This window comes from Cygnus atratus, chromosome 1, assembly GCF_013377495.2.
Source record: "Cygnus atratus isolate AKBS03 ecotype Queensland, Australia chromosome 1, CAtr_DNAZoo_HiC_assembly, whole genome shotgun sequence".
Taxonomy (NCBI): Eukaryota; Metazoa; Chordata; class Aves; order Anseriformes; family Anatidae; genus Cygnus; species Cygnus atratus.
In genome coordinates this window covers 46202877-46225199 of record NC_066362.1, presented here as the reverse complement: position 1 = coordinate 46225199, position 22323 = coordinate 46202877, and the positions used below count along the sequence as shown (strand labels likewise).

The window sequence follows — 22323 nt, the reverse complement described above, 5'->3', positions numbered from 1 at the left end:
TCAGTTAAGACAATTCTCTGTGAAGGAGGAGTACCACAAAGACCGGTTGTGTTTGTCACTCGGCCAAAACTGGTAGATGCTATTAAACAGAAACTGTACTGCTTGGGAAGTGATCCAGGCTGGGTCACGGTTTACGGAATGGCAGGCTGCGGAAAGACTGTTTTAACAGCGGAAGCTTTAAGGGATCACCAGCTCTTGGAAGGTACTTTTATAGAAACATCTCTGTTTTTATAGATTGCTACAAGTATACACATATTGGCTGTGTATGATGAAGTATTTTTACGTCATCTTAAAAGTAATTTAGTATTTACGTTGCTAAATTCCATAGGTGGTTTTGAAATATTTGCTTGTAAGTTATAGCTTTCATATCCATAGTGCTCTAGTGCTCTCATAGTGCTTTCACAGTGCTCTAGGACCACTGAATATTTTACTAATGTATGGAAAAAGATTCTGAATAGCTTTTTACCTTGGAATTTGCTTTGGTTTATGAGAGTGGATACACCCTTAATTAACCTGAAATTGTTATTTCTGTCAGTGTAAAATGCAAAATAATCATTTTAGTCTTTATTCCTTTCGGACTCTGCTTGTTGAGTCAGACTTTTACCCATGCTTTGTGAGTTTAAAAAATCGTGCTCAAACCATAACACAGATTTTAATAAGGACGTGTTTGTGGTGTGATTATACTAGTATTACGTTAGCTTACAGTCAGTGCATCATTAAATAATTTACTAGTATTTTTTCTGCATAGGACACTTGGAGGAGAAAATGCAACTGAGATAATAGAAAACATGATGGAGGGATAGAGAATACAGCATCCTCTGCTGCAGCTGACTCTTCTAGATGCTTTCTTACTCACTGTTTTGTGATGATTTCACATCCCAGCCTCTTTCTGTAGGGTGAAAACAATGAATGCTGAGTCAGAGTAGCAGGAAGGTTGGATGCAGAAGGGGTTGTCAAGGGTCAGGCAGGAATGCAAGTAGAGAGGAGGGGCAGCATCAGTGGCAGTGTGAATTCTCTGTGGAAACTTGCCCTACAGAGCCTGTTCCTTTAAAAAAAACAAACAGTAGTCTTGTAGAATGAACCTTCTGTGTTTACGGTAGAGTTTTAAGGTTGCTTGCAATTGACTTTGCAGTTTATATTTTAATTTAAATTGTATTATTGATTGCTGTTCTACTCTGCTATAAATACTTCCAGTTTTAAATGTAAAGCATGATTAACATTGCTGCTCCTGTCAGATTACTTTCCAGGAGGAGTTCACTGGATCTCTGTTGGAAAACAGGACAAAGCAGGGCTCCTTATAAAACTACAAAATCTCTGTAGTAGATTAGAACATGACTCTACTCTTTCACAGCGACCACCACTTAACATTGAGGAGGCTAAAGATCGTCTTCGTTTGCTGATGCTACGCAAATATCCCAGGTGATGTCAGTGAAACGAAACATTATTCGTTTACTCTGAAAGTTTTGTCAGTTACTTTGGTCTAATCATCTGAAGTGTCTGTGTTATGTTTACATGTTTCTGTTTCTAAAAAAAAACAACAGAAGAGAACATCCTAACTCTTTCATTTTTTGCTTTCCCTTTTTCTGTTTTACTGTAGAATCATAGAATCATTAAGGTTGGAAAAGACCTCCAAGATCATCTGGTCCAACCAGTCCCCTACCACCAGTAACACCTACTAAACCATGTCCCTAAGCACCAGGTCCAACCTTTCCTTAAGCACCCCCAGGGACGGGGATTCCACCACCTCCCTGGGAAACCCGGTCCAATGCCTGACTGCTCTTTTTGAGAAGAAATTTATCCTAATTTCCAACTTGAACCTCCCCTGGTACAGCCTGAGGCCATTCAGTCTTGTCCTAGGTCATTAGGAAGTGGTATTCAAGTTAAAGCTAACAATGCTTCTGGAATTCTCATGTAGGGACTACCGTTAAAATTTTCTATATTTCTAAAGACTGAGATAAGGGTAAAAGGCTGAAGCATAAACAGATGCTTGAAGCAGATATGTAATATACATGGTCAAACTCTTTCCCTGTTCAGATGTTTTTTAATGGGGTAACTTAAGGGTAGTCTTGATATCATTGTATTTACCAGGATATCTAGGCTTCTGCTTAAAAAAATAACAAATGTTAACCAGCCATGCAGGAGTCACCTTCACATTAAAAAAAAAAAAAAAAATTATTAGTCATTGAATACTGAAAGTTGGGAATGGATGCGGTTGGAAATAAGAATTGCTCCAGCTTCAGTGTTTTGCAGGTATCTGGGGATCATAGAGCAGTAAAAGCATGTGTATATTACTGGAGAAAATCTTCCATTTCCAGAACAGTTAATGTCTTTTTAAAATGTTTGCTTTAGGGTTTTAAAGTGAAAGCAAGTTTTCATGAGATGATCAGTCATGGCCAAGAAGGCTTTTACGCTTCAAGAAAATTGACTTGATTTGATCAAGCAGAGTCTTGGCCACTGCACAGCTTTTTGCATGTTTGAGCAATAGTTGTTATTTGTTGGGGATTTCATTACTCCCTGGGAAAACCTGTAGTAAACTAAACAAGCCCTGCACCTGAGTGAGATACCTTAGGAATAATACTCCAATGTTGTGATCTTCTACAGATGATATGTAGTAGAAGAGTCATTTTTGTAAGGAAAAAAAGTCTTTCTTGCAAAGAAAAGATTAAAAAAAAAAACAAACATTAACAAACAAAGCTCACTAAAGCAGAATTTGGATGTTTAGTTCATGCGCAATTTTACAGTCTCTTCTGAGTAGAAGTGCGAACTGTGTGTTATTTTCTTGTGAGATACAACTCTATGGTATTGTGAACATCATGGCAGCTGTAAAGCTAACCAGCACGACAGTCTAACATGGCTGCTATGCTGTGCTACATTGTGTGTAGTGCATAAAGTGACTTATTTAGCAGATCCGTTATTTCAAAAAAGCCTTTATGCTGAGGATACTGAGGGGAAGAGAAAATGCTGGCTTTGGAAAACAGTAGACACTTGGTTGTATTTGAGGGAATTTCAGTTCCAGCCTTGGAAGTGTCTTACAGACTGCTGTACATCTCATGTAGGATGCTGCTGACCTGGAAATGCTGATGCAAGATAATATGTTAGATAGGAATATGTGCAGAGAATACCTGCATCTCAAGGAAAAGGAACGAGAAATAAAGCTTTTCTAGTCTGACTGCTTTTCGTTATTTTGAAGCTATGTTGATGTGCCCATACTGTTCATTTTAGTCCTGTTTCCCTTCCCTTCTACATCTCTATCCTAAACACTTGGAACGTATTGACAAAGTTGACTCCGAAGGTAGGAACTTCGTATCTTTGAAAATTTTGTGTGTTTATGAAAATCGACAGTTGGATAAAGAAGAAAAACCCAAGTAGGTGCCTACAGTGGAAAAAAGGGATGGACAGAATGAGTTCAAGGGGAACGTATCTGTTCTCTCGCTAAATGGCCAGATAGCATTCATAGAATCATAGAATGGTTTGGGTTGGAAGGGACCTTAAAGATCACTTAGTTCCAAGCCCCCTGCCATGGGCAGCGACACCACCCACTAGATCAGGTTGCTCAGGGCCTCGTCTAACTTGGTCTTGAACACCTCTAGGGATGGGGCATTCACAGCCTCTCTGAGCTGGGAAGAGGTTACAGTCTCTGTACTGCATCCTGCCCAGTTAGGTATATGTCAGAATGCTGTAAGAACAAATTATGTGTGTTGTTGATGATGGGATGTCACAGTGGGCTTGGAGGTAGAGGGACTGCTTCTTATGGGGTGTGAGGTTCATACAGTGCAAGTGTGTTGGAAACCAAGCTTCACTTTCTGTGGCTTGTGAATGAGCTTGGTCTCCACTAGAAATCTCTCTGGTGACAAAAAGATACTTCATGACTTTCCGAATTCAAATTGCAAACATGGTCTGCTTCCTGGGAGTAAAATAGTAGTCAAATGAAAACTCTCTGAGCAAGACAGCATTATGTATATTGTCATATTGTGGTTAAAGAACATCATAGATTCAATTTCCTAAAGTTACAAAGTTCAGAATTAAATATCAATATCCTGCGTTTGTTTTCAGTGTTTTTGTTTGCTTGTTTGTTGGGTCTTTTTTTTTCCTTTTCTTTTCTTTTTAAATAGTTCTAATTAGGGTTCACTATTTGTTGGTATGGTTGTACAACAAAGTCACTGGAGCCAAAAGGCTGGGAGAACTTCGAAGTTTTGAGACTATTTAAAAGCATAAGATCAGGCTGTAATACATGCTGCCCAGCATATTTTCAAGTGTGAAGGTACCACAAAATTAGTCATTTGTGGCTATGGTAGTATTCTTGCAAAATCTTTGATTTACCCAAAAGTTAAATGTGGAGAATTAATGGGGAGATTGTATGAAAATGAAACTTGGGTAGCCAAGATTCATATGCAACTTGGAAAATATGATGTAATGTGGATACACTTGTTTATGAAGGATAAAATGCTTTTGCCATCAATGCTTATTTATGAATCATTTAGCAGAAGTAAAATATGGAAGTTTTGCCCATTTCAGTGGGAATGGGACAATGTAATCAATGACTAGTGTAGCTGAAAACTGTATTCCTGGGGCAGGGGCAGGAAAAAGGCAGTGCATTTAAACTTAGCAGGATTGGTAACTTTTTCTCCACAGAACACACAATGCAAATAATCAGTATTTCTTTTTATAAATCTTTTTCCCAGCCAGCCTTTTGGACTTATTTCTCTCTTGGAACTGACTTTTTTAAATACAGTTTTCACTAACTTCACTGTCAGGTATAGGAAGTCTGCTGTACATCATTCTTGTGAGGTTCTATGAGTAACATACAAATGTGACTAGGTATAAGATGTGAATATGTGGTCCCTATAAAATGATGTTTACATAAAAAGAGCCCCATTGTCTTCCTTCAGAAGAAGATTAGTCTCATACAGCTTTCTGAAGATAGAAGGACAAAACTGAAAATTTCTGAGTTAAGAGGAAGTTGAAATTGTTTATCTCAAGAAGTTTATCTCTAGCTTGTGTCAAGCGGAATTCTGTAAAAAAATGGAGTAAATATTTCTGCTTTTATTGACATCTTCTAGTAGAAATATTCTTTAAGATTTTATCAAGTGCACTTTCAATTGCAGCCATAAATGGTAAAAATTGGAAAAAATGGTAAAATGGTTAAAAAAAAAGTAAAAGTAATAAATACTAAAAACTTCATTCTGGAGATACATTCAGCTTTCTGGCACAGTGTTTAATGCCATTTTAAGATAACTTACATGTTAGCGGAAGAAAATTATAAAGTGGTATGTTATTAATTCTGAAAATGTTCTTTCATTATTAAGATGAAATGCTGAGTCTTATTACTAATAGTTGATCTAAAATCTGCTATGTTTTTTCTTGTATTAGGTCTCTTTTGGTCCTGGATGACATTTGGGATTCTTGGGTATTAAAAGCATTTGATAATCAATGTCAAGTTCTTATCACCAGCAGGGACAGGAGTGTAACAGATGCTGTGTCTGGTAAGGAACAGTGTCTTCTCCTGCAGTACGAATTGTGGATGAATATGTATGCAGTTTGATTTTGTGAGCTTTTAAAAGAATCTGATAGAACTTGCGTCTGTCAACTTGTGCACAAGTGACAAAGTTTTAGAAGTCTGTTCTATAAGACCTTATGCTCTTACATGAAATACATGTTACATGTTATCCTAAAAGTTGTACGTCTATATTGAAGAGTGCAGTGATTCTCAACAGGATAAATTGTCACTGTGTGGCACTGCTGCTATTAAACTGATTACAGTATGAAGAAGTCATTGCTATGACATACCCATAATGCAGTTGTAATTATTAGGTTATAAATCTAAATTTTTGTCCATAATGCAAACTTGATTATTTACTTATACTATTTTTCTACTATTCTTAGTACTAAGCATGTAAAATACTATGCATAAAATCATGAACCAAATCTTTTGCTCCAGATTTTTATCAGAAAATACTCATTTCCATTGCATTTTAAAAATTCTTTACATTTTTTCCCTATTTTTCTGTGTCTAGGCAATAAATATGAGATTCATGTAGAAAGTGGACTTGCACATGAGAAAGGACTGGAGGTTTTGTCCCTGTTTGTGAATATGAAAATATCAGAACTGCCAGAACAAGCTAACTGCATTATAAGAGAATGCAAAGGTATGATACTCTCCACTTTTTAACTTACCAATGGATTTTTTCTTCTGTTTTGACTTAGAGAAAGAGGAGAGAACATTCCTTGATGCTGTATCCCTTAAGTAAAACACAGGTGTTTGTTGGATGCCTTCTGTTTCTTTAAACAAAAGTGTCTCATGATGATTTTTCAAGTAGTTCTCTTCAGTGTATTTTTCTTCAGTATACTGAAAAGAGAATAATTTGGTGGGTTTGTAGATGTCTACATGGATAACATGTTTTGTTCATTCTCTACACCTCAAGAATTTTCCTGATAAATTGGGAAAATTACCTGATTTATTCAACCACTAAACTATTGAATTGTTCCTTGAAAACCTCTAAGATTAATTTAATTTTCTTCCCTCAGGTTCTCCTCTTGTGATATCCTTGATAGGTGCGTTATTACGGGACTTCCCCAGTCGCTGGGAGTACTATCTCAAACAGCTGCAGAACAAGCAATTTAAAAGAATAAGAAAATCTTCGTCTTATGATTATGAAGCCCTTGATGAAGCAATGTCCATAAGTGTTGAGCAACTGGATAATGATTTTAAAGACTACTATAAAGACCTCTCTATTCTTCCAAAAGATGTTAAAGTACCTACTAAGGTAATAACAGAAATGCAGTGTGGGCTTTTTTTGTTGTTGTTTTGTGTGTGTGTTGGTCTGTGGTCCTTGTGGACCCCATTCAATTTGGGATATTCTGTGATTTTTAGTGAGTGAGAAGCAATGAATTAGTCATAAAATTTGTAATTGTGTATAACTTGTATTCAACATAATAATAAATGGTAGATTGGATCCATTGTTATATCATGACTTTTATTGTTAGTAGTGAAACTAAAAAATTGTAACTGAGTAAACTTGTTCATAATGTTGGTTTAACGTGTACTGCATGTATAGCTCTTTAGTTAGTTGTACTAACTAATAATTGAGCTCTGCGAGGGCTTGAAAACTCTTACGAAATTTGTCTCTCTTAAGAAAAGATACGACCACCATAAGTCAGCACAAATGGACAAATAAAGGGGTAATTTGTATTATCTGTCATATACATAGTCTGGTATGAAAGAACTGGTAACTTACTACAGTTTGTAAAATGTCTATAACTTTTACCATGTGTTTTGTTGTCAGTTAACTGTTCTTTTATGATATTAGTTCTGATTATCTGTTCTGTCTTAATGTGCATTTTTAGGTGCTCTGTATTCTTTGGGATATGGAAACCGAAGAAGTCGAAGATATACTGCAGGAATTTGTTAACAAATCACTATTGTTCTGTGATCGTAATGGGAAGTCATTTCATTATTATTTACATGATCTTCAACTTGACTTTCTTACAGAGAAAAATCGCAACCAGCTTCAGGTACAATTTTGGCTAATCTACTTACCGCTAACCTTACTCTCCCAAAGTTGGGCATTCAGAAAATGTTCCTTTGTTAAATAGTATCCAGAGCAGGTTCATATAATAGACCCACAGTACAGTCGAACTTAATGCTTCCCATCTGTCCTGAAGACCCCCTTAAATACTGGAAGGCTGCTGTAACGTCTCCCTGGAGCCTTCTCTTTTCTAGGCTAAATGACCCCAACTTTCTCAGCGTGTCTTCATAGGAGAGGTGCTCCAGCCCTCTGATCATCCTCATGGTCCTTCTCTGGACCACTCTAACAGCTCCATGTCTTTCTTATGCTGGGAGCCCCACAGCTGAGCACAGCACTCCAGGTGGAGTCTCATGAGAACAGAGTAGACGGGGGAGAATCTCCTCCTTTGACCTGCTAGCTACACTTCATTTGATGCAGCCCAGAATATGGTTTCTGGGCTGCAAGAGCATATTGTCAAGTTTTCAATGAAACGTCAAGTTTTTCATACACGAGTACTCCAAGCCCTTCTCTGGAGGGCTGCTCTCTATTTACTTGTTGCCTAGCCTGTATTCAGGCTAATCTGAGAGAAGATTCTATACACACTGTATCTCTGTCAAAGATGTTTCCATCAGGAGAGGGAGTGTTCCACTGATAATTCCAAAGAAATCAAGACCCTACCAGAATAGAAAATTTCTTCTTTAATACTGAGAAATGCTTTTTACTCCTTTTCTCAATCTAAGGCAGTGCTTGCGGGCAAATGTCCTAAAAGTTGGGCCAAATAAATGTATCAGTTTTGAAGGAGAGGGCAGAAAGAGTGGATATGAAGAAAAGAAGAAAAAGCAAGTTGCTTGCTTTAGATTTACATATGACTTCTAGACTTGCTTTAGTTCTACATATGTAAGGGTCGTTTTTATTGTTGGCTATCCGTGATTAATGTAGTGACTTGATAGCTGTTCTCAGTCTAAGAAGGAAGGTTATCAGCTGGATTTTCTATTTTTAATATCCAGAGAATGTTTCTGGGGAAAGCCTTTAGCAATAAATTAAATGTACAGTTTTTGAAGAAAATTTTTTCTTATTTCATTTGTTGACATCTTATTTTGAGAAATAACAATAATAAAAACCTTAATACTAAAATCAGTCTGTACTTTGGTATAGCATTCGCTGAAGGTGTGTTTTGATTCGTGTTGCAGGAGCTACACAAAAACATAGTCAATCAGTACAAGAAATATTACAAGCTTAACATGCCTATTCCATCTCAAGAGGATTGCATGTACTGGTATAACTTCCTAGCATATCACATGGCTGGTGCCAACATGCAGAAGGTGAGTTCTGACTGGGTTTCTGTTTCTCTTCTTGATCCCCCACCTCTCTCCCTTACACGTGCCCTTCCTGTCCAGGCCACTTCTTCCCTCTCAATCCTCTGCTCCCAGGCTTTTGTGCAGATATGCAGACACTGAACATAAGGCTCTTTAGGGTGTCCACTGATAATCACTGTCTATTACGATGAAAACGACTTTATTTCTACCCTTTGTGTTTTTGTCTTTTCAACCAGTTCATGAGAAGATTTCTTATAACAGTTTGTGTTTTTTCTCTTCCTTTTGAGGAAGATTTGGTAAGAAATCTTCTCTAAGCTTTTCTGAAAATCCAGGCTCACTACATTATATGATAAAAGTAAAATTGATTTATTCAGAGGATTCAATTAGATTGGTGAAGAGTTAATTTTTTTCTATAGAATTATTGTTAGTTTTTCCCATTATGTCATATTCATTTCTGTGTAAATGTTTGTTCTCTATATTGACAGACTTCAGGAGCCATTTAATGTTAGGCAGGAGTTAGATGGGCACATCTCTGTTTCTAGGATTACCTTGGAGCCTTTAAAAAAAAATTGCCGTCACTTTTGCCACTTGTTGTTTTATAGGAACTAAGTTAGTATAAGATACAAACCATGGATCAGAAGTAGAAACTACTTTCTGTAATTTCACTTGGATCTCTTTATGCTTTGAATAGCATTTGGTGTTGGTGACTAATTGCTTTGTTTCACGTGCTAAAACTTTTCATCTGAACCTCTTCTGAGATGGTTCATCTGACTTATTATATAGAATATGTTTTGTGTACTTACAGGCGCTTTCAAAATGACTGTGGGCTACAGTTCTTGTCTTTTAAAATCATACTTATCTCATTGATCATCTTCTTACAAATTGAAAGCAAAAAGACAGATAATGTTTTTATAATTAGCCTTTTTATATTTTATAGAACTAGCATCTCACAATTCTTCAGCCTCTCTCATTATGACTGTACACTTCCCAGAGTTTACACTCTTTATTTTACTTACTTCTCATTATTTAGACATGATTTCTGTTTGTTGGAAGGTTAATAAAGATAGGAGGTACTCATTTTCTTTATTTAGTCATGAAAAGTTTTTAATTCAGTACTTAAATCAGTGTTTACTGTTTTTAAACTGGTAATATACTTTAAGTCTGAAGTGTTTTCTCTAAGCAGTTTTTTCTGACCCCAGCAAGTATGTTTCTTTAATACTTCTTGCTTCTGTTTTTCTTGAGGTAGCTCTCTCATTTTTAAATTCAATGCAACTATGGCATCTTTTTTATTTTACTGAAACTTTTCATTTGTGAACAACAACAACAGATCACTGTTAGCAGATTGATCTTTGCTAGACTGGACTAGAAGAAGCTTTTTTCAGAGTTGTACCCTAAACCAGGTCTTCTGTACTACAGAAGTCAAGATTTGCTTCATCCTCCCCATTCCTTCTCTGATTAGTTGTACCAAGGTACAATCCTTTGGTTCCCTATAATACCAGGCTTAGTCTTCTATATCCAGAATTTTCATATCCAATTAAGTAAGAGGCAGGAAACAGGAAATCACATAACTTTTTAACCGGAGTCAATTGTACTCCAGTTAATGCTAATTGTATATTAATGGAGTTAATTGTATATTAAATACCTCTTGTGTTTTCCTATGCTTTTCATTTTCCTCTTAGGTAGATGCAGTCTTGGAACTCATGCTGTGAACTTTAATTTGTATTTCTTGCAGGAACTCCGTGAGCTTATGTTTTCTCTAGATTGGATTAAAGCTAAAACAGAATTGGTAGGGCCTGCTCATCTGATTCATGAATATGTGGAATATAGTTCAGTCCTGGATCAAAAGGTATGTAAAAGGTAAATGATCAGTCTGTTCAAAATATGATTTTCTATCTTTAACTGCATGTTATTTATGTATTTATGGGTGTTATGTAGAAAACTTTAAAAAGTGAAACATAAAGGCAGTGTGAAGTTAAACTTACTTGAAAAATAAGGATAATATGCTTTTCTGCATAGGATAATGAAATATTTCAGTCTATCATATGTACTTGCTAATAGAACTAAGAACTAAAAGTTTCTGTAAGAATATAACCTGTATAGGACATTAAAAAAAGCAAAGGGCATTTAGAAAATGTGTACACTTTCTGTGTTACCAAATATTATTTGTTCTTGCTCTGTACGTAGGATAGCATAGTACGTGAGAATTTCCAGGAATTTCTGTCTTTAAATGGGCACCTTCTTGGACGACAGCCATTTCCTGACATTATACAGCTGGGTCTTTGTCAACCAGAGACATCAGAGGTATATCAACAAGCCAAGCTACGTGCTCAGAGTGAAACAGGAGCATTTTATTTGGAATGGATGTAAGTAGCAAGTATCCATCTGCTGATATATTAATCCCTTGGTTCAATAAAATCATGTCATGTACAACTAAATACATTGTATGGCTTTTATAAGGACTTTAAGAAGTACAGTATTTTCCATGGGAAAAGAATGTGAAATAATTTTCAGGAGTTTGTGGGGGGAGGGTAACTGGATATGTAAAGCTGCAAATTCGTAATACCTACATAGAAATAAAGGAATATATTTTTTACTCAGTGATTGTTTATTTTGAATATCTATACAAAGATGAAACTAAGATTCTTTGAAAATTCTCTAAATACATTTTTTAGAAAAGTTAGAAGTGTGGGGCAAATATTGGGTGTGTTTGCAGGACGTTGTTAGATTTTCTAGTAAAATATGCACTTTAAAAAAAGAAAGTAGTTATGTTAACTTGTCAAATTTTTTGGAAGTAGTGAGGTGAGAAATACTAAAAGGCTTTGTAATCTCTGCCCAGATTTGATATTTCTGGCATTTAAATAATTTTTTTGCTGCTTTAGTATCTTATTAAGTTGTTTAAGGAAAAAAGTATATGTATATAAATATTTTTCCAGGATAGCAAGTAGCCCAGTAGTCATCTGACCGTGTAACTGTCAATTAGATTCTCCTGTTCAGTGTTTCTGTTCTACAGTCCTTGATGGTTACAAAACAAAATGACTTTTGGGTAATCAGGGTAATAACGAGGCAGATCAAACCAGGCGGACTTGAATTCTATCATCACTTTGAATATTTGGTTATTTCATTTTGCATAGCTAACAGAATTGTAACCAAAACAATGGGAAGATACATGCTTTAGAAGAGTCAATCTCCAGGTAGTTTAGGGATCTTAGTTACTTTGGATATAGGAGACTTAAGCTGAAATTAGCAGAATGAAGATGGATGACTTTGTCTTGAATCCTAGAACAGGGTTTTCAAAATGGTTTGTACGATATGCAGGTGAATAAGTTGTACTCTTGACTAGTAATTTTAGCCTTATTAAAATATGAGGGAAAAAGAAATGTTTTGAAGACTCACTGTTTTGCAGTGAAATTTGTTTTCATTCTAAAGCTCAGTAACCATACTCAAGATATTTTACTCATTTTTTTTATCGCTGAGCATGAAGATTGAAGCTGTTGATCATAAAGAACAAAAAAGTACATAGATTTATTGACTCTAGAAAAAAAAATCTTGTAACAATATATTCATCACCAAAAATCATCATATTACAGTGACAGCTTTCTGTATGAACACCTGGCTTAACAGGATGATTACGGTTGCTACTAATCCTAAGGCTTTTTTGAAGTGAGGCAAGAACCATGAAAAATAAGTCATTGCTGTAAAAATGAAGTATTTTTCCTTAGGTCTAAACAAATGAGTGAATGATTTTGAGTAAAATTCAAAGAGAACCTGTAGGAGAGCGAGAAGTCTCATAAAGAAGTTTATGTTTGGACATAGCACGTACCCCCTCATTAAGATGTCATGAAGAAGACTGTCTTGCCCTGCAACAGCTGTGCACATGAAGTAGCATGTTAGTTTCTCATGCACATAGTATCTTTCATGGTTCCTAAGCTTTAAGTGTTGGAGGAGGGCAACGAAAATTCTCAGTGAAAGGAGTAATTTGTGTTTCCCTTCTTCTGCATGAAGGCTGAGAGGCCAGTTGTTTCTAAAGCTTGCTGCTCAAGATGTCTGAACAAATGTTATCTTTTTAGGGAGGATTTTGAATAATAAATTCTTGGAAATCTAACTCATCTAATATCCACTATCTTATCTTGCAGAAATAAAAAATCTTTGAAAAACCTCTCCCGTCTGGTTGTTCGTCCACATAGAGATGCGGTTTACCATGCCTGCTTTTCTCAGGACAGACAAAGAATAGCGTCATGTGGAGCTGATAAAACACTTCAGGTAAAATACCTATGCATGAGTGAAATGTAACACTGTGTACTATTTTCATAACGTTTGTTAAAAGTCTTGTTGCTTTTCTTTTGATACGAAGATCTTACGGATCTAGAACATCCTGGAGACAAGTAATTGAAAGGAATGTATTATTACATAAATATCAAGTTGCATGTTTAGAGTATTATTTTCTAGTTCAAAAACTAAACTTTGATGTCAGGGTTTTTACTCTAACCAGTGTAATACATGAACATGAAATACCTTTTAATGATACAAGAAAGCCAACAGCCAAAGAAATACATCCCAGCATGTTTTCTGTTTGTTTGCAAAAATATTTCCCATCATAGTGGATTTTCTACAGAACTGAAAAGACATTTTAGTTACAGCTCTGAAATTTCCATGGGATTGTAATGGATGTTATACTACGTTGGTGCTTAGTAAGTAAATTTTCTTATGTGAAAGAAGTAAATCTATAAATGGATAAAAATGAGCCCCAGAAGTTGAGGACAGTAGTAGATGGGAAACAGGTACAAAGTGCTTAGGAAGTGGATATGGGGAGACAGAGAGGAAAGTGACTAATCCAAATTTGCCAGCAGTCTGCCTGGAGGGGAGCCAGACAGCTCTTGAGAAAACTAGCAATCAGCCAGCCACTAACCTGGTAAAGTATCCATATTCCAGACAGACAAAGGTAAGGGTAAAGAGCAACTTTTCTGCAAGCCTTTGGTATTGTTTTGGATGCTTGATAAGTTCAGTACTGAAGTAAAAATATTGAGTGGTCCTTAGTTGCTGTTCATTTGCCTATTTAGTGTGTTGTTGTTCGTTTGTTTCTTTTATTTGCTGGCTTCTACGTGGCATCCACTTAAGGAGATACTTGGTGTATGTACTAGTTTTATGCTCTGTTGAAGTTACTGTGCCATGCTTCTGTCCTTCATGGCCTCATTACTAAGACTGCAGTTTTCTTGTTTTTCTTGATTTTTCTAGCAAAAAAAGAGTAAAATTTGTGGATTGTGACTGCATTTAACCTAAACTTACATGAAAGAAATAATTGTAAAATTAATAATATTTTTACATTGTTTAACTTTGAACTTATTGTGTTTTTCCTAATAGTGGCATGGAAATAAAACTAATGTTTTTCAAGTTTTAAAACTACTACTACTGTTTCCATGGAATCAAATATAGCATTAGATTAAGAATAGATATTCCACAGAATTTACTGTAAATTTAGATTTCCTTTTACTTTGATATTTATCTTCTTGTTTTAACAAATACCAACTATATTACATTATTATATTCCCGTTTGATGAAAAAAAGTGTGGGAAAAATAGGGACTTTACAATTGTAGCATCATGAATGCTGCTGTAAAGAAGAGCTTGTGATTTGTTTACATAACTTAGGAGTATGTACCCTTGTAAAGGAAAGGATGACTTGATTTTTTTCACACTTGTAAAGCAAAATCTCACAATTTGGGGAAAAACGATTAATTTGTAGTACTTCTTCCCAAGTGCTCTATTCTTCCAGATCAAGACAGATTTGTGTCATTCTGTACAACTTCTTACTATTACCTTTTTTTCCTCCTTCTTCCCCAAATCATCAGTTGCTGTTAAAATTCTTTCTTTCATCAGAAGAATATCATGATATATCAACCTGGAATTTGTACTTTTAATAACAGATTAGGTTTTGTTAATAGATGTTGTTTTGTGCAGTTATTCTTAAAATGAGAGAGGGCATGGACTTAGATTTAAAGAGTAGAAAAGGCTTAAATGCTAGAAGACTTAGGTTTAGACTTAGGCTTAAAGGGTTGAAAAAGTCATTAATGAAACGTAATGCGTACAGAAGCTTTTTAAAAATAATTTTTCAGTATTTCTTTCCCTAACAATTTCTATTATCTTTACAAAACTGAAGCTCCAATTAAATGTTTTTATGTTACCTTGAAATTATACATGCTTTCAAAATGCAACCAATTTAATGAAGAGTGTAGAGATCTGTTTGAAGGAACACAAACTTATACTTGCGTAGTGGGTTTCAAAATTATATGCCAGTTACAAGATTTCATTCTTTATTGTATTTCTTCAGGTGTTTAAGACAGAAAGTGGAGAGATGCTGCTGGAAATAACTGCTCATGAAGATGAAATACTCTGTTGCGCTTTCTCTGTAGATGATAAGTATGTAGCAACTTGTTCAGCTGATAAAAAAGTGAAGGTAAGGAAATGGAAAACTTTTTTTTTTTTCAGTGCGATAGTTCTGATTTCAGTTTTAACCAATTCAAACAGAAGAGAGTCTTAGGACTAATTTTTTTTTAAAAACGGTCTTAAACCTGATGTTGAAAAACAAAACAAAAAACTCGTCCTTGTTACATTAAGCATACTTCGTTAGTTATAATGAAGTTATGTTAGTTGCAATTCTGTATGTATGATGCTTATTTTCCTTGTATTATCAGGTGATTCATTTTAAGTAGAGCATAATGTATGAGTCCAATCCTGTCCATAACATAATGTGAATGCCCATAAAGCTTTTTTCATGTTATTTTTCTGGTATATATGAGTTATTTGTTTATTTTTAATTCTTCAGTATTGCAGCAAAACCTTGATTGATATTCTAGTCTTTCTCAGATTCTAATCTGAACTATGATTTTTCCTCTTCCCCTTTGATTTCTAAATTGTTCAAACACTTTGCCATGAAAGTTTGTATAATTAATAATAAGCTAAACCTGAATTTTAACAAGACCAGATCAGTTCTGTTTGGTCGTAGACACTTTGTCATTAGAAACTTTGACTGTAGATACTGTGTTCTGATTCTTATCTTGAAAAGTGTATATATCTCTATCTCGGCTACATTAGTGGAAAGAATTTAAAATTACAGCTTTTTGTGCCTACATATAAATATACATGTTTTCTATTTCTCTTCCAAACATTTTCGATGTGTAATTGAGAACATTTTAGGACATTATTTGTATTTCAGCATAGTTTATATATGTATATTTGTAAATCAAGTACACTGAATATATTTTAAAGTGTTTTTTGTCCTTCAATTCTGTCTAGATCTGGAATTCAAGAACAGGCAAGTGTATGCACATATATGAAGAACACACAGAGCAGGTCAATTGCTGCCAGTTCAATAACAGAAGTGGTCAGTATCTTTTAGCCACGTGCTCAAATGATACTTTCATCAAAGTAAGTGGAAAAGGTTATGATTAGCAGCATAAGAATAACCACAACAGACTAATTGTTGTTGTATAAATGTACTTCAAACATTGTAAATTAGTTTTTTTAACTTAAAGAAGAGAGAAGGAAATAGATCAGGAGTACTTACCGCAGCTCTGTCACTGGATTTCAACAAGGCAGAATAGAAGAAATGTTCATGCTTACTGAAAGAGAATAAACAAATCCTTACTAGTAGGGTACAACGATAGGGACTCTTGGCAAGACTTTTAGAGGGTGGAATGGGAAAGTTTGGGAGTGGAATACCTGCTTAAAAACAAAATAAAAAATGAAGCAGAAATTTAAGATTTTAAACATTTTGAGTGTTTAAAAAAAACATCAGGAAAACAGCAACCAACCAACCAAACATCCACCCTGGGTGCTGAAGGATTAAAAATTTTACCTTATGGAAGTGTAGCAGGTGTAATTTTTTTTCTTTCCTAAATTCATAGGGCATAGTAAAGAAATAAAAGTGGAAGCCAGCAAAATAAGAGTAATCAAAATGAGATTTGTCAGGTTAGCCCCTGACATTGTTCAGACTGGGAGGCGGTATGTGTACAGAGAGAGCAGAAACAAGGTAACTGAAGTCTGTATTTGAGGAAGGGGGAAAAAAGGAGAATGAAGGATGACTTAGGCTGTTGGATAAGGGTGGAATTTCACAGCACAGTTGGGCAAATCAAATAGTTTACTGGTACTGAAGATGATGGACCTACTATGCTTGCAGTCTGTCTTGCATTTGTTGCAATGCATGTACTGATCTTACTCTGCATAGTATGGTTCAAGGAGCCAGTTCTGGTGGGATTGGTTTTCTCTTTAGTTCCCTGTAGTGGCTCCACTGTCCAGTGTCAGTACAAGAGAAATGCTGGGAATAGACAGTGAGGTGTGGGTGTTTTGGAGGGAGCAGGACTGCCTTTTCCAGTTGTAGCAGGCTGTGAGATGTTTTAATTGCAATGTGAAATTTCATCTGAAGCGTTCTGGCAAGAGCATGTGTTTGTGTAAATTGGAGTTAAAATAGACTTAAGGAGCCAATATCAAGATGAAAAGACGAGGCTTTTGTGCTGACCTGGATGTCCTGAGAGATGTGTTTGTTGCCAGAAACTTACATCTTGGAACAAATAGATTTAGAACAAACCTGTTTAAAATGACCACTCTCATGCTGTAAATGTGGCTGAAGTTTTAGACTGTTCAACAGTTTTCATGTGGAATGAATGACAGAACTGAAGTATGCACAATAATAGAATCGAATAGTAATAATAGTTGAAAAGACCTGATTGTTTTCAGAGAACACTGTCCAGATAATTGTTCTTGTTTTGAACTCTCACTTGAGCAGTCAAGTGTATTGCATTTATATAGGAGAAGGGGAAGAAATTTGGAAACAGAAAGAAAGTGTGGGCTGTAGGCTTGGAAAACAGTCTGTGTGTGCACGTGGCCCTAAACACGTGGAATGTTCTTCTGTCTTTATTAATAAGGATGCAGTAATCCAAGAATAACTTGAGAGATTTCATTTTAGTTATTGTATATAAGCTATGTAATTCTGAACTTTGAAATTGAAAGAAAGGCAAGACAAAGTTTATTCTTCAGTCTGAAGAAAATTTCAGGCCCTGTTTAAGGGCCTTGTCCTCACTGTACAAAATGTTCTATGTAATACTGATGTGAATAATTTTCTTGCAAGCTAGCAGATTGAAATAATTTGTGGGGGAGCCTCAGGCATAGTGTAAAGTCTGTGAGCATGTGGGTAAAACTAAGAAAAAATGTTTGAGGATTTGGTTGCCAGTGCACTTTAAGAATGTGAACTGTGCGAATCATAGAATCATTCAGGTTGGAAAAGACTTCTAAGATCGTCTGTTCCAACCTTTAACCTAGTACTGACAAGTCCACCACTAAACCATGCTACTACATGTAGACTACATGTTTCCTGAAGATCTCCAGGATGGTGACTCAACCACTTCCCTGGGCAGCCTATTCCAATGCTGCACAATACTTTCAGTAAAGAAATTTCTCTTTGAAGAGAAACAATTTGAAGAGAACAATTTCTCTTTGAAGAGAAATTTCTCTTTTCAAATTTATCTTGGAACAGTTCATGAATATAATGATATTTATTTGTTTGTTTCTCATGCAGCTTTGGGATCTGAAGGGAAAGTATTGTAGAAATACGATGTTTGGTCATGTAAATTCTGTCAATCACTGTAGATTTTCGCCAAATGATGAATATGTTGCCAGCTGCTCAACAGATGGAACAGTAAAGGTACACAGCATATTTGTTAAATCAACTGCTTGGTTTGATTTTTTTTTTTTCATAAAATGCAAAATATGTATAAGAAAGCTCTGCATTTGCATAATTAGATTTTAATGAATTAAACCCTGAAACAGTTGAGTATTGGTACTATTTTTAATGCAAAACTTTGAACAGGCTTGTCCATTACCAGAAAAAAAGTTGGGTGTCTACTGTTCAAAACAAATTCTACCTAGCTTCATTTTGAATCATTTTTACTTTTCACCATCTTTTTGAAAAAATGTACGTGGCTAAGAAAGCAAGGGTGGAGGGTGTTTTGAAACTTACTTAAACAAAAAATGTTAATATATATATATACATATGTATATTTTTTAATTTTAGTTGAAACGTCTGTCATCTCTGAAAATGAACCATCAGTAGACATAAGTATTAAAAGTAATTTGTGCGCTGTTTGCCATGTGTGTACCAGAAGAGAATTTGAGAGGGTTTTGTTTTGTTTTTCCTTAGAATGTAAGATTTGTTTTTACTGCCTTTGGCTGCAACAGATCTATGCTATTCCAGAATTGCAGTTCTTAAAACATATTTCTGTAGAGTTGCTGAAAAGAAGTTGGGAAAGAAGGGTTGCAGTAGCTGTTGTCATTCAGAAGGAAAGTTGTGGTGGAGGATACAGAAGTACTCTAATTCATTGGCAGGTGCCTCTGTGAAATTAGGGTACAAAACTGGATGTATACCAGATTTCTCATTGTGAGTGGGCTTTATTAAATAGAGTTGCAGAGCAGATGTTATTTTTGTTTTTATTCTTTTGCAGAGTAGAGGTTGAGATGGCCATCTGGGCATGTGAATATTTAATGCCATTTGTTGATTGGGGTAGTGGGAAAGTAGCAAAGGGTTGTTTTGGTGTTCCTTTCTGTTCTCTTCTTTTTTTGTTGTTGGTGGTGGTTTTTGTGTGTGTGTGTGTGTGTGTGTGTGTCTTCCTCGCTTTCCTCCATAGAAGTGATTGGGAGATAGCTCTTCCCTGTTGTATTCTTTATCCTCAGCAGTAAACAGAGATTTCATGTATTTTCTATATTTTTTTCCTGAAGCTTTGGGAAGTGCGCTCAGCAAATGAACTGAAAACTATTGAGATAAAAGATTTCTTCCAAAATGCAGATGAGCAAGATGATGTGGAGGTTTTAGTAAAATGTTGCTCTTGGTCCAGAAATAGTGACATGATTTTGGCCGTCGCCAAAAATAAACTTTTGGTAAGTACCTCACGTTAATAATTTACTAGAGGTAGTTAGTATACTACTATCTAGATCAAAATTACAAATAAAGATTATATTATAGGCCACCTAGATGTTTCAGACATAAGTTGCATAGTTTTAAGTGTGTGTTAAGTAAAAATATGTGGGTGACAAGCATTGACTGAGAGAAATACGTTTTAGATTTGAAGTTGTATGCTGCTGAGTAGATAAACTATGTTTGCAGTGAAGTCATTCCAACTGTGCTAAGTATTGCAATTATGTATTCACAGCTTTTTGATGTTAAAACAAGCAATTTGTTAACGCAAGTCATCGTAAGTCATCACAGTACAATCCAATATTGTGACTTCTGCGCTGGTGATGAGTTAGTAGCAGTTGCTTTGTCTCATTGTTCTGTTGAGGTAAGTGATTTTTTTTTTTTTGGTCTAATATAAAATAATACATTTGTCTGTATCTGTATGCATTTTAACTCTGTGTATGCAGAGTTCAAACAAATGTAGCTCTTTTAACAGGCTTTCAATGTCCTTCATTGTTACAATTTTTGTTTGCTTCTAAAATATAAAATGTAAATTGGGAAATAATACTTCAAAGCTATACACTCAGCTTAGTTGTATATAAAACCACCAGGCTACTGTATTTAGTTAAAGTTACTGTTACCACTCTGCAGAGTATATACCTTCCTGTTACTTAATTCAACACAAGCAAACAAAACACCCTTCTTTCCTCTTATATACTGTTACAGAATGTGGCAGTTCACTAAAGAGGAATACAACAGCTGAAATAACTTTGACTAGCCTGTCTAACTAAGCCTGTAAAGTATCAGGGTTTTCTGGCTCTTTGTTTTGCCTTTGTTTGTTTTTGTTTCGTTTTTGCAACCTACTTGGTCAGATCAACATGTGTTTTTATAACAAGTGATATGTGGTGTTCTTTCTATTTCGTTATTTCTTCTCCCACCTCATTTCTCTTAGTAGTCAAAGAGGTTGCTGATTCCATTTCTCTGACCATCAAAATGTGATAAACAGGCACAGTTCTTGTTACTTGTCTGATTTCAGAGTAAGAAGTAAGAAAATACTAGAAGAAATAGTAATTAAGTATACTTCTTCTGTGTTTTGCACTATTTTCCCTGAATATACAATCTAAATCAATTTAAGTTCTTCTTTCATATTTTTGTTGTAGTTATGGAATATTAAATCCTTATCAAAAGTAGCAGATTGCAGGGGACACATGAGCTGGGTTCACTGTGTGACATTTTCACCAGATGGATCTCTGTTTCTGACATCCTCTGATGACCAGACAATACGAGTAAGATCGCTTTTTTTAAAATATGATTTTGTGTATGTGTGTATAATATTATTTGTTTAAATTGTTATAAAATCATATATATAATACAAACATGTATTTGGTATTATGTATGGGTACATATTTATATAATATAAATGTAAATATTATTATAAAGTTATCTATATATACAGTAAAATGAGTTCCCCTTTTTTTTGCATGTTTAAGTCCAATAGCTGTTCAAGAGTAATTGTAACCTATCTTGTTTTAGGTTTTATCTAAATAAAAAATTGTGAACTACTTTGAGGGTTCTTTTGTAAGCTTACAAAGTTGATGTTCCTTTCATTGTTAGATATATTTGTGTGTTAATATTTTAGACAAATTCCTGTATTTGTAATGCCTCATTAAAAATTGTGTAAGTTGAACTGTAGCTTACCAAAGTAACGTTTCCTTCTTTCCAAGTTAACACTTAACATTCTTAACATTTTGAAAGCAATTGAAATATAGAAATCGGTACTTAATGTTTATTGTAATTGAATTTTAACACTCTTTGAAATGAAATATTGTGGACTGTATAGCTATGATACCAAATACCGAGGAGTCTGCTGGTCAGCCTTGGAAAAAAAGTAGTTCTGTTTCATCTATTGGAATCACTATAGTAATTGCACAACCTCACCTACTAAATAGATATAGAAGGAGGATAACTTCACTGTTTTACAGTTAATGTTACTTGCAAGTTTATATGACTTAGATTTATAGGTACTCAGCAAGTTTTATATCTTGTTCCTTTAATATAACTAATAAAACTAATGAAATAAAACTAATGTGTTCTTCAACAGATTTGGGAAACAAACAAGGTGTGCAAGTCTTCTGATGCTGTGCTAAAAAGTGAACTAGACACTGTATTTCACAATGGTGAAGCGATGATTTTGGCAATTTACAATCAGAAGCATATACAAGTAAGCTGTATTTCTCAATGCATTGGTACATTTGAATGTTATCTGCAAATCTCAGTAGGAGACAGAGGAAGAACTGAAAGAACTGCTTGCTCGTTACTTTCAGCAGCTGAATCTGTAGCAGATGACTCTTAATGTATGGTAACATTTTTATTTCTAGGAACTCTGCCTAGTTTAGTAAGCAAAAACTGAAGATTGAGGGGAAGTTTCCACACTGATGTAGGAACTGAAGCTCGATGTGGAGGAACAAAACTGTTTTTTCTTCAAGACTGGGGAGGTTGTGAGCCCTGGAAGTGTGCTTAGACATGCACAGCAATGTGCACAGTGTACAGTACACATAGACAAG

The 22323-nt window shown here is 35.1% G+C and overlaps 1 protein-coding gene across 3 annotated transcripts in view; it reads left to right on the top strand.

Moving 5' to 3' along the window:
• APAF1 (apoptotic peptidase activating factor 1) overlaps window positions 1–22323 on the top strand; it is a 37619-nt gene that overhangs the window by 3537 nt on the left and 11759 nt on the right. For 2 of the 3 annotated variants that reach the window (XM_050708086.1, XM_035551781.2), the window contains 17 exons: window positions 5–202; window positions 1236–1419; window positions 5371–5483; window positions 6015–6146; window positions 6526–6764; window positions 7345–7512; window positions 8696–8827; window positions 10554–10667; window positions 11006–11184; window positions 12955–13081; window positions 15146–15271; window positions 16111–16242; window positions 18389–18514; window positions 19585–19743; window positions 20016–20144; window positions 20920–21045; window positions 21861–21980. In XM_050708086.1, the coding sequence (XP_050564043.1) occupies window positions 5–202; window positions 1236–1419; window positions 5371–5483; window positions 6015–6146; window positions 6526–6764; window positions 7345–7512; window positions 8696–8827; window positions 10554–10667; window positions 11006–11184; window positions 12955–13081; window positions 15146–15271; window positions 16111–16242; window positions 18389–18514; window positions 19585–19743; window positions 20016–20144; window positions 20920–21045; window positions 21861–21980 (2504 nt within the window). Of the gene's footprint in view, window positions 1–4; window positions 203–1235; window positions 1420–5370; window positions 5484–6014; window positions 6147–6525; window positions 6765–7344; window positions 7513–8695; window positions 8828–10553; window positions 10679–11005; window positions 11185–12954; window positions 13082–15145; window positions 15272–16110; window positions 16243–18388; window positions 18515–19584; window positions 19744–20015; window positions 20145–20919; window positions 21046–21860; window positions 21981–22323 lie in introns of all 3 variants that reach the window. The other variant, XM_035551780.2, reaches the window with a different exon arrangement.